The sequence below is a fragment of the Phascolarctos cinereus genome, unplaced genomic scaffold (assembly GCF_003287225.1).
Source record: "Phascolarctos cinereus isolate Bilbo 61053 unplaced genomic scaffold, phaCin_HiC Scaffold_5;HRSCAF=322, whole genome shotgun sequence".
Lineage (NCBI taxonomy): Eukaryota > Metazoa > Chordata > Mammalia > Diprotodontia > Phascolarctidae > Phascolarctos > Phascolarctos cinereus.
This window is the reverse complement of record NW_027555958.1, coordinates 452923698-452936734: the sequence shown is the minus strand read 5'-3', so window position 1 is coordinate 452936734 and position 13037 is coordinate 452923698. Positions and strand designations below refer to the sequence as shown.

Genomic DNA, 13037 nt, shown 5'->3' with positions numbered 1-13037 from the left:
GTTTTCTTTAGTAATTTCTTGAAATATGATGTCCAGGCTCTTTTTTTTGTTCATGGTTTTCATGTAGTCAATGGTTCTTAAATTATCTTTCTTCAATCTATTGTCCAGGCCAGTTGCTTTTCATAGAAGATATAACACATTTTCCTCTGTATTTCTTTTTTTGATCTTTTGACTTTGTTTTATTATTATTTCTTGAAGTCTCATGGAATTTTTAGTTTCTATTTGGTGAATTCTAATTTTCAAAAAGTTACTTTCTTAAGTAAAAAGTTTTGTACCTTTTTTACCAAGCTGTTAATTCTCTTCTCATAACTTTCCTTCACAGCTCTCATTTCTTTTTCCCATTTTTCCCTCTATCACTCTTATCTTGGTGTTTTAAATTTTTAAATCTCTTTACCTTTTCTAGGAATTCTTGTTGGGCTTATGCTCAGCCTGCATATTTTTGGGAGGCTTTGTTAATAGATGTTTTCAAGTCATTGTCTTCTGTGTTTGTACCTTTAGCTTCCATCCCCCCAGCAGCTCTTGATGGTGAATTACTTTTTATGTTTGCTCATTCTCCCAGCCAACTTCTTGTCTTTAGACTTCATGTTAGTGCTGGGAAGGAGAGGAAGGAGGGAATGCATGACCAAAATTCCTCTCCTTTTATATCCTTCTGCTGTTTTCTCAGCTCAGTCTGGGAACCTGAAAGTTCTGAGTACTTCCAAAGCAATGTGATCTGGGGAAAGGCCTGTTCACTCACTGCCCTCTTGTTCTGAGCTCTACAGGTTTCTAATACAGGTTTGGGTATGGTGGCTTGAATGTAGTTCAGTTTCAGTACGCTACTGATGGGCTCAGACCCTGCTAGTTCAATGGGAGGTTCTGCAGGTTCAGAGACACTGAACTGCTGCCTCGCTTTCGGTCTGGATCTCCTGCTCCAGTTATTCTACTGCAGACTTGCATGTAGGGCTAAATGTAAGACCCAAGTCACTGATCTGCTCCTGGCTCAGATCCACAGAGCCACATTTCCAGAACTTTTTCATCCATGGTCCCTGCACACAACAACTAATCTCCACCCTGAATCTATGAATCAGAACAGCGCAATGGGTGACAGAGCTGCCAGATGGCTCCAATATGCACCTAACACTAGCTCAAGGATTCCCTGAGATCTTTTGCTACTTCACTGCTTCCTGCCCTCATGCTCTGTCTCAGCTCCCTTCCTATTTCTGGACGCCAGACCGCTCCTCCCCACCACCACTGTCACCACAGTGTGATCCTGGTCAGCACCTACCCCAGTGTCCACAGATCTGTCTTCCTAGGCTGCTCTGGGCTAGAAAAAATGACTCTGTGATTTTTCTTCTTGACTTTCCCAGTGAGAATTCAGACTGACATGTTTTGTAGGTTGTTGTAGAGGAGGTGTGCTGTGTAAGACAAAAATGGTTCCTCTCACTCTATCATCTTGACTCTGTTCCCTCTCACCTAATATTTATCTCATTCATCCAACATTTATTTAATTCTAGATTCCTCTCATGCACTTAATCATATACCAATGTGTATTTTTTGTTGTTCAGTCCTTTCAATCGTTCCAATAATCTGTGATTCCATTTAGGCTTTTCTTGGCAAAGATACTGGACTGGTGTGCCATTTCCTTCTCTAGCTCATTTTACAAATGAGGAAACTGAGGCCCACAGGGTGAAATGACTTTCCCTGGGTCACACAGCTAGTACGCATCTAAGAAGTGATTTGAATTCAGGAAGACGAGTCTTCCCGACTTCAGGCTCAGCACTCTATTCACTATGGTGCCAACTAGCTGCCCACCAATGTGTAAACTTCTGTTTCCACGCATGTTCCCCAATCTATTTACTCTCACACGACACCCACACCAACATAGTAGATTGTATACAACAGGTGCTTAATAATGTTTGGCGGAATGCCCCTATGCATTTTCAAATAGAGAACTGGAAAACCAGTTAGCTCACTCTTGCAGAGTAGGTATGCTCAATTTTATTTGCTCCGTAACTCCCAGGTAGATCATCTAGTTTATGAATTTTACAGCTTCTTCAGTTTTTCTTCTTTGCATTCTCTGCCTCTTGGATAAATAGATTATTAGTGCCTTTAAATTACTATTTAAAGGTAAGGAAGTGGAGATACATCGGGGAGATGTTACTTGTGCTGAATTACTGTTAGTCAGTGGCTGAGCCAGAAGAATCCAGAGCTCTTGACCAGCTGTCCAGGGCACTCTTTACTACATCATGATACCTTCATCAACAGCTCTAGGCCACAGTCAAATCTTATCAATGCAAAGATCTGGTCATTCCATTACTCAACCAAAATCCTTTCAATTCCTTCCCACTGGCCCATTAAGTAAAATGTAAATTTCTTGGCCAAAACTCAAGGCCCTCCACCATTTCAGGCCATCCTTTTCAGGCCTCCTTCTTTCCCCACCTTCTCTTTTATGATTTCTCTTCATTACTGAATACAGTACCCAGTTGGCCTATTCTCAGTACTCTCTGTTTTCTGGTCTAAATGGTTTTTCATTCACACTTATTCCTTAAGCCTTCAATACCTCTTGTATTCAATCACCAAAGACATTACAAGCCCTTAAAAGCCCAGGGCAAATGCTACTTCACTTCCTTCAGGAAGACTCTCCTAATCTCCAGGGTCAGAAACGATTCTCCTAGCCACGCACCTCATACAACACTTCTTTGCCTCCTATTATGTTGCCCTAGGTGACTTGTGTATGTGTCACATCCTTCTACAAGACTCGAAAGCTCTATCAGGACAGAGACTGTGTTTGAATCAGAGCCCCTTTTTACCCCAGCACCTGGCACGTTACCCTACTCAATGCTTCAGGTCTCTGTTGAATCTAATTCAGAAATTAAGTCAGATGAAATAAATATACCAATCAGTTTTCCTTCTAGTTCACTGGCCTTGAGGGGGAAAAAAAAAAAAGAGCACAGAAAGAGGTCACTGTTTTCAGCAGAAATACAACTTTGGGATATTTCATTTCTGTCATATTGTCAAAAAAGTATATAACCAAAGACTAGTCTTTGCACTAAGGTAAAGAAAGATCGAAAGTATGAAGCAATAGATGTAGAAAAGCACATAATGGACCAATATTTCAACAAGTTACTTATAAGAGAAATAAAAGTTCAAAATTGAGAGGGACAGACACAAGCACAATCAACTTTTAACTTTACTAGAATTTTGAAACTTAAATCAAACTAAGCATAAAATTTCCCAAGTCAGTATTATTTTATAATAAAGAAAAGTACTAAGAGTGACCAGCTTCCTTATTTTTAAATGGATAACTTAACCAAGCATGTATCTCTATAAAAACCACAGAGTTAACACTTCCTCAATTCTTGCTATTTATACAACTGAATATGTTTAAATCACAACGGCAGAAACCAGGTTCGTTTGTACTTGAGATTAATATGTGTTGTATTTTTTTGCCTGGCACAAATAAGTAGCAAGATGGCAAGCTTAATAAAGGCTTGTTGACTGACTCATTTCCCGATGAGGTCAGAACTCCCTGGCTGCTATAACAATAACTAATAAGTTCACTTCTTCACCTTTAAAACATTTTTTAAAAATTAAAAGCAGAATTTTTGTGTTGTAAATTAAAAACAGAAGCTATGTTTATTTCTGAGATTCTAAATGAACCTTACCTTCCCACATGCTCTGCAATGATGCCTCCTCTTGGTGAAAGTAAACCTGGCTTCACATTTCATGCAGTTTGGAGCCTGAGAATCTGGGACCCACACAGGAGCCACTTCGCCCAGTGTGGTAAATGGCTTTCTGATAGGAACACCGAACTGACCAGCTCTAAGGTCATTATCGGGACTATCTGAGGCTCCTGCAAGGCACGGACTACTAGCGACCACAGCCTCGTAATCTTCTACAAGGTCCCCACGGGCATCAGCAATAGAAGAATGAAGCGTCTCACTGGGGAATACAGCTGCTGTTGAGTTTTCCCCTAACTTTGCTTTCCCAAACACATCATTTTTATTTTTAGCAGTAGTGCCACTGTGAGGAGGAAGGTCATTCTGTAACTGTTCTGACAATGGCTTTGGAATCTGAAGCTTGAGATTGGCTGGTTGCTTCGGTCTGGCACCACCAAAGGGAACACTGATGGGTGGCACATCAGCTACTACTTGAGGAGGTAGCTGCCCCTGGACAGATGCGCCCTGACTACAGAGACTACGAACAGAGTTTTTTTTCATTTGGTCACTAGTGCTGCTTAAGACAAGCCCATTTCCTTCTGAGACCTCATTTCCTCTCTGCTCATAAACATTCACATAGCATTCTGATTTACTTTCCTCAATTTCCTTTTCCTCTGTGACTGAATCTTCCTTGGAGGGTAAAGTCTTTGGAATACAAGCAATAACTGGGTTTAGCATTCCATAGGAATCACAACCATTAGACAGAGAATTTGCTGCTGACATGTCCAGAACAGCAGGGAAGCCACAGCCCTCAAGCTCCTCTATACAAGCTCCTTTTAAAGGGACACCTGACTCAGCCACTGCCTCCCCATTCTCCCCACTATCACTACAAGCCTCCTCAGGCAGGCTCCTCTCACTGTGTCCACTTGCTGGGCTGTTACTCATTTCATTCAGTTTAGTCAACTCCCCGTGAGTCACCTCCTCAGACACTGAGAAGTGTCCCACTGCACCGAGTGATTCTGTTGTATCCAGAGTATGTCCAAGTTCACAATTTTTGCTTTCATCTCCCTTGGTTTCATTAAGGGCAAGCCCACACGAAACCTGCTCACAGCAATCATCCCTTTCAGACACATTCAGCTGGTCAGGGTCAGAAAACAGAGGTAGCCCAGACTGGAAGGGTTCTCCAGCTGTTCTCTCATCTGGAGGCTCTTCTTCCATCAAAACCCTCTCACTCAAATGGGTAAAGCAATTTGTAGTCTCTAACTCTGTCCCGGGAGAGCTGGTTTTCCCAGCAGAAGCCTCAACTGGTACACAACTCCCCTGAACATCAGCAGCAGGACCTTCAGCTGTTCTCTGCGATAAGATCATCGCACTGGTCCCTCCACTTGCAGTTCCTAACATGGGAGTGTCTCTACTTGTATTAATATCATCTTTTAAATGAGAGACGGAACAGACATTAGAGTGATTCTCTGTTGAAGCATTACATAGATGGCTAACGGGGTCATCCTCGACATGCAGCTGGTTCAACTGGACCCCTGGTTTCTCTGTGTTCATGTCTTTTTCATCGGCCCCATTGATAGTAACACTAAAGGGATCACTTTGTCTATTTTCATTATCCAGTGTAAAGCTAATGGTATCCATTAGCGAATGGCTATTGTAGTCATGACAATCCAGTAAATCAGCACTTGGCAGAGTCCTTTTGTCACAATTATGCATGACAGCTACAACAAGAATGTTTTTATCTTCAGGCAGACTGTCTCCATTCCCAAGTTTCTCCTCTGCTGCGTCCACAGCACCACAGGGATCATCCCAGTTACCGCTGCTCTTTATCAGCTGCTCTTCTGAAGTAGTCTGATCTTCAACGCACATGGTGGAGGTCTCCAGGTTTACAGCACTCTCTCTTCCATTAGGACAGTGGTCCCCTCCTTCCACAGAGGGAAGGAGGGGGGAGTGAGCCTGAGAGAAGGTTTTCCGTGTCCGTTGTGACTCACTTGGAATTGCTGTTTCATTCACACTGGCCAGAGCTGGGCTAAATGATAGCAGATGAGGGTCTAGAAGCTGATTCCATTTTTTATCCAATAATGCAGGAGAAACTGTCTCATCTGAAAAATAAATGGTTTAAACAATGAGTAATTTGGCAACATTATACCAGGACAAAGTTGATTAGCAGGACTTCCAGTTACCTCGGTCAAAAATAAAGCTATTAAGACAAAAACACTTCTAATTCTTGGCTACAGATGAGAAAACAAATTTAAACCTCTTTCCTGTAGCTATATGTTGTAAATCTTAAACAAACAGGGAAAACTATTAAAATCCTAGAGCCCATAAACTAAGAATATTGTTGTTGTTGGGTTTGGTTTGTTTGTTTTTTTATTTTTAAATACAAGATTCTTAGCTCAATTTGGCCCTAGGGCCTTATCTGCTATCTATCCTAGAGTGCTGCAAATATCATGAGAACATTACAATAATTTGGTTGCAAAGTTCCCGTTTATATGTAATATGTCATTACTTAGAAGATCTGAAATTTAGCAAATAACAATGTTTTAAAGGGCAGCAAGATGCTAAGAGGGAACTTGAGAAGCTCGGGGTCTTGACTACTAGGAGCTTGCCACCTGGGCAATAACAACAGTAGCTGACATTTACATAGCGCTTTAAGACTCAAAAGCACTTGGTAAATATTATCTCACCGTGTATTCACAACAACCTAGGAAGCAGGCACTAAAATATTACTATCTACATTTTACCAATCGGGACACTGAGGGTGAAGTGACACTTAATAACTGTTGGGGGCAGGATTCAAATTCAGTTCTCTACTAACTCTAAAAAATCATCATCTTTCCATTCCACACCTTTCTCACTTCTCTTTTTTGGGGCACAGTTTCCCCATCTGTAAAATGGAGGAGAATGGACTAAACTATTTCTAAAGACATTTCTCACCCCTAGAAGTATCGAAATAGCGATGCCTGTGTAACCCAGTAGTGCTGCTCTGAGTCTCCATTTCCTTATCTATAAAGTGTGGGGTTAGACTAGATGGCCTCTAACCTCATTTCTACTTCTACATCTATGATCCTATAATACATGAGATTTTTTTTTAAATATAAATTTATTGATTTTCAGTTTTCAACATTCACTTCCACAAGTTTTTGAGTTCCAAATTTTTGCCCCATCTCACCCCTCCCTCCACCCCAAGATGGCATGCATTCTGAATATCCCTTCCCCTACTCTGTCCTCTCTTCTATCTCTCCCCCCTTCTCTTATCCCCTTCCCCTTCTCTTTTCCTGTAGGGCAGGATAGACTTCTATACCCTATCTCCTGTATTTCTTATTTCCCAGTGGCAAATACATGAGATTTCTACCAAGAAAGAAGCACCGTTTAGTTCAATGAATGGAATGAACTTAATGCAGATGTGGCAAATGGTGGCTAAGAAATACATCCTTGCAATGTAATGTATTCTCCTTTTTAAAAAGTTACATATTTTCAACAATAATAGCTAACATTTATACAGCACTTTAAGATTTGCAAAGGGCTTATTTCTTTTTTATTTTGTTTTGTTTTTTTGTTTTTAGGCAATGGGGGTTAACTGACTTGCCCAGGGTCACACAGCTAGTAAGTGTCAAGTGTTTGGTCTGAGGCCGGATTTGAACTCAGGTCTGTCCTCCTGACTTCAGGGCCGGTGCTCTATCCATTGCGCCACAGAGCTGCCCCGCTTTACATAATTATTTCACAGGATCCCCCAACAACCCTGTGAAGTTTCTCAATCTCTCTTAATTTCAATGCCTTTCCTCTGGTGACTCTCTCCTATTTATCCATTACATAGATTGTTTGCAGGTTTTTGTATGCTATCTCTACCACTAGACTGTGAGCTCCTCCAGGTCAGGTACTGCCTTTTGGCTTTCTTTGTATCCCCAGGACCTGGCATATAGTATGCATTTAATAAATGCTTACTGACTGAATGAATGAAGTAGAAGCTAATTTTATTCACATTTTACAGCAGAGGAAAATGTGGTGACTGTTCTGGGGTCACAGAGCTAGTCAGTGTGTGACTAGAATTTGAACTCAGTTCTTTCTGACTCCAAGTGCAATGCTATAGCTACTATAGCACCTAGCTGCCTAAGGGAAGCTTCACTATTTAAACCATTTAGAGTATTACAACTTTTTGGGTTATAATTTTGTTATGCATACTTAAACAAATTAGAAACTGCAGTATTTTCTTTCTACCCTTACTACTCATAAATTAATTATAACCAGCTTCCTAAACCTTTGATTCACATTATTTATTTGAAGGCTTCCATAAAGATGTGTTCTCATATGTTACACTAGCAAAGAGTTTATAATCTAGACAGCGAAACAAAACATATCTAATGAAGATAATAACAAATACCACAATCACACAATTTTAGTTGGAGTTGATATTAATGACAAATTGGTTCAATCTATACCTTCTCCTCGCAAAGGCTAATCCTTCAAATGCACAAATAATCCCATTCTATCCCGTCTTCTCTTAACAGACTGACCTGACCCTCTGTCGTCTCCTCTGTCTCACTTAGCTTCCGTCTCTCCCTGTCTACTGACTACAAAACACATCTATGTCGTTCTCATCTACCAAAAAAACTCCCACTTGACCCATCCAATCCCACTAAATATCACCTCATATCTCTCCTGACTTTTGAGGCTAAACTCCTTGAGAAGGCTGTCTACAATGGACGTCTACATGTTCTCTTCTCTCACTCTCTTCTTAACTCTCTACAGTCTGTCTTCTGACCTCATCGTCTCGTCGAAACTGCTCTCTCTCAAGCTACTCACGATCCTTGAACTTCCAAACCTTTTCTCAATCCTCATTCTTCTTGACCTCTCTATAGTCTCTGACACTGTTGATCACCCTCCTCTTGATGCTTTCCTCCTCTCGAGAGTTTTTTATAAAACCATTCTTTTTTTGCCCATCCAACTGCTCCTTCTTGGTCTCCTTTGCCAGATCTTCATCCAAGTCACCCCCACTAACCTGGGTGTCTCCCAAGAGTCTTCTCCCTAGGTCTTCCTTTCTTCTCCCTCTATATTATTTCACATGGTGATTTCCTCAGCTTTCATGGATTTAGTTATCATCCCTATGATGAGGATTCCCAAATTTATTTATCCAGCCCAAGCCTCTGTGTTGACCTCTAGTCTCTGATCTCCAATTTCCCATCATCTCCAACTCGGTGTCCTGTAGACATTTTTAACTCATCATGTCCAAAACTGAACTTGTTATGTTTCCCCCTAAACACTTTCCTCCTCCAAACATCCTTGTTGCTATTCAGGGCAGGATTACCCTCCCAGTCCACCAAGCTCACAACCTAGCTGTCATCCTCAATTGGTCATTCTCTGTCACTTTCCCCCTCAGCCAAGACCTGGTGATTTCATATTTGCAGCATCTCTCAAAGATGCCTTTTTCTCTTCTCTGGAACGGCGACTAACATAGTACAGGCACTCATCCTCTCCCTCCCAGACCAGGGCAATAGCCTGGCAGCGGGTCTCCCTGTCATAAACGTCTCCCCACTCCAGTCCATCTTCCACTAAGCTATCGAATTGATCTTCTGTAAGTGAAGGTGTCACTGTGTCCCCTCCCTCTACTCAATCATTTCTAGTAGCTCCCTATTAACTACAGGATCAAATTTGAAATCTTCTGTTTGCTGATCAAAATCCTCCATAAGTCGCCACTCCCTTCCCGTTCTTCTTATACCATACCGATACTCTCCTCCCCTTACTCTGTGAACTACCGACACTGGCTTCCTTGCTGTCCCTCAAGAAATACACACCCCTCCCTCTACTCCAGACATTTCCACTAGCTATTTCACATGCCTGGAATGCCCTCCCTCCTCATCTCCAGGTGGTGACTTCCCAGGTTTCCTTCACATCCCAGTTAAACTCCCACCTTCTACAGAAAACCTATCCTGATCCCTCTTAGTTCTAGTGCCTTCTCTCAGTGGGTTCCTTCCAGTTTATCCTGTACACACCTTGTTTCGACATAGTTACTTTCATATTGTCTTCCCTATCAGACCACGAGCTCTTACAGGGTACTTAATAAATTTACTGACTTCTGTATCTTTTTATGAGTTGTCTTCTCACATTAGACCCTGCCTTTCTTTTGTATCTCCAAGGGCTTAGGCACAATGCCTGGCAAAGAGCAAGTGCTTACTAAATGTCTGGGGCACGACCAGGGAAAAAGCCCACAGTCAGGAGATGAAATGTCTCCGTAGGAGTGTCACTGGAAGGACTGGGGGTGGAGAGGGATGTAAAGTGTAACAGGACTGGAAAGGTGTGGGGGATCCGGTTATGAAAGGCTTCACAGGGTTGCAAAGGAAATCAGAGACAATGTCATCCAATCTATGCCTGAAAATGAGAATGCACTACGACACACTTGAAAAGTGGTTCCTCAGCCTGTGCCTGAACACCTCCAAGGAAGAGAAATCCACCACCTCCTAAAATAGCCTGCTTGACTTCTGAATGTCTCTTAATTGCTAGAGGGCTTAAATCTGCCTTTCTACAGCTTCCACTCTACGGTTCCTCATCCGGGGTCCAAGGAGAACAAGTCTAAACCTTCTACTCCATGACAGCCCTTCAAGTACTTGGACCACAGCTTGATCACTATCCTACACCACCCGACCCAGGCTTCTCTTCTCTAAGTCTTTCAACAAATCCTTCTATGGTTCTATGGTAAGATCCAGAAAATCTAAACTCTCCTAGCTGCCTTCCTTTAGACACTCTCCAGATTATCAATTTGGTCACTTAAAATATGGCACCCAGAACCGAACTCAGTGTTCTAAATGTGGTATGATCAAGGGAGAATGCAGTAGAGCCACAGCCTCCCTTCTAGTATCAGACACTATGCCCCTTTTAATAAGTCTAAAATCATTGAAGATGGCAGAGTAGAGATAGGGGACTCACCAGAACTCTCCAAAATTCCCCTCCAAACAACGTTAAAATAATGCCTCAAAGCTGAGTTCTGAAGTGGCAACACCAACAAAAGAATGGCATGAAACAAAAGCCCAAGACAACCTAGCCCGGCATGAAGGTGCGTCTCAATGGGATGAGCAGAGAGCTCAGTGCAGTGCTGTCTGTGTGCCAGCAAGCCAGCAGCAGGCCTGTGGGATGACTCAAGTGGTGGCAGCACCTTCCAGAGCTCTCAGCCCACAGATGATAAGGGGGCTAGAAAAGTGGTAAGAAGGATATTACAGGGGACCCTCTGCCCCTATGTGGTGCCAGGTCTTACTTCTAGGTCACAGTCCCAGGGTGAGAAGGGGCACTAGCAGGAGTAGAGCTCCCGGACACAGTTCTAGGGTGGGAAAGAGTGCTTGCGGTTGCTCACAGAGCAGAGCACAGGCCAGAAAAGCAGTGGCTACACCTCTCCTGAGATCATACCACCTTGAAAGAACTGAAAACTTAAAGGCCCTCAGAACTAACTCTGAAAATGGCGGCATGGCCAACTTTGACATAAAGTTAAAAGTCAAGAAATCAGTTAGAAAAAGAGCAAGCAACAAAAAAAAGAACCTGGCCATGGAAAGTTATATGATGACAGGGAAGATCAAGACGCAAACTTAGAAGGTATCAAATTCAAAACAGCTACATCCAAAGCCTCAAAGAAAAATGTGAGATAGTCTCAGGCTCAAAAAAAGAATCCTGGAAGAGCTCAAAAAGTATTTTAAAAATCAAGTAAAAGAGGTAAAGGAAAGACTGGGAAAAGAAATGAGAGTGACGGAAGAAAATCATGAAAAAGGAATCAGCAGCTTGGCAAAGGAGGCACAAAAAAATACTGAAGAAAATAACACCTTAACAAAACAGAATAGGTCAAACGGTTAAAAAAAAAAAAAAGCACAAAAATCCACTGAAGAGAAGAACTCCTTAAAAAACACAATTGGTCAAATAGAAAAGGAGGTACAAAGGCTCAATGAAGAAAATAATTCCTTAAAAATTAGAATTGGGCAAGTGGAAGCTAAGGACTCCAAGAGACATTAAGAAACAACAGACCAAAATCAAAAGAGTTAAAAAAAATAGAAGAAAATGTGAACCATCTCATCAGAAAAACAACTGAGCTGGAAAATAAATCGAGGAGAGATAATTTAAGAATTGTTGCACTACCTGAAAACCTTGAGAAAAAAAAAAGAGCCTAGACATCATATTTCAAGAAATTATCAAGGAAAACTGCCTTAATATCCTAGAATAAGAGGACAAAATAGAATTAGAATCCACTGATCACCTCCTGAAAGAGATCCCAAAATGAAAACTCCCAAGAAAATTAAAGCCAAATTCCAGTGCTCCCACATCAATGAGAAAATATTGGAGCAGCCTGAAGGAAACAATTCAAATATGGCGGAGCCAAAGTCAGGATAGCACAAGATTTAGCAGCTTCTACATTAAAGGACTGGAGGGCTTGGAATATGATATTCCAGAAGGCAAAGGAACTAGGATTAAAATCAAGAATCACATACCTTAAAGCAGCTAAGTGGCACAGTAGATAGAGAGCTCTGGCCTTGGAGTCAAGAGGACCTGAGTTCAAATCCGGCCTCAGATACTTGATATGTACTAGCCTATGTGACCCGGGGCAAGTCACTTAACCCCAATTGCCTCACGAAAAAAAGCAAAAAAACAAAACAAAACAAAACAAAAAAAAACACTAACCCCCCAAAAACTGAGTATAATTCTTCAGGAGGAAAAAAATGGATATTTAATGAAACAGAGGACCTTCAAACATTCCTGACGAAAAGACCAAAGCTGAATAGAAAATTTGACTTTCAAACACGACTCAAGAGAAGCATTAAAAAGGCTAACAGGAAAGAGAAATCATAAAGAATTCAATAAGGTCAAATTGTTTATATTCCTACATGGGAAGATGATACTTACAGCTCCTCAGAACTTTATCCTCATTGGGGCAGTCAGAAGGAACATGCCAGGACAGAAGGCATGGGTGTAAGTTGATTATGATGGGATAATATCCAAAAAAAAAAAAATTAAGGAGTGAGAAAGACAAATACGTTGGGAGAGGTGGGAAGGGAAAGATAGAATGGGATACATTATCTCACATAAAAGAGGCATAAAAGAGCTTCGACAGTGGAGAGGAAGATGGGGGTGGGAGTGGCAGGCAACACTTGAACCTTCCTCTTACTGGAACTGTTGGGTAGAGAAATCTATCTTACTCTACAGGAAAGTAAGAGAGGAGGGGTATAAGAGAAGGTAAGGCTGAAAACAAGGGAGGACAGATGGAGGTGGGGAGCCATCGGTCAGAAGCAAAACACTTTTGAGGAGGGACAGACTGAAAGGAGAGAGAGACAGAGAGAGGCAATGGCAGAGAGAGAGAGAGAGAGAGAGAGAGAGAAGATAAACAGGGGAGAACAGTAGGATGAAGGGAAATTCACAGTTAGTAATCAT

At 41.7% G+C, this 13037-nt stretch overlaps 1 protein-coding gene across 7 annotated transcripts in view; it reads right to left on the bottom strand.

Annotated features, from left to right (window-relative positions):
- Window positions 1-13037, bottom strand: part of ZFYVE9 (zinc finger FYVE-type containing 9) — a 184163-nt gene that overhangs the window by 81667 nt on the left and 89459 nt on the right. For all 7 annotated transcript variants that reach the window (XM_078156632.1, XM_078156631.1, XM_020987768.2 and 4 more), the window contains one exon: window positions 3645-5740. In XM_078156632.1, the coding sequence (XP_078012758.1) occupies window positions 3645-5740 (2096 nt within the window). The remainder of the gene's footprint in view (window positions 1-3644; window positions 5741-13037) is intronic.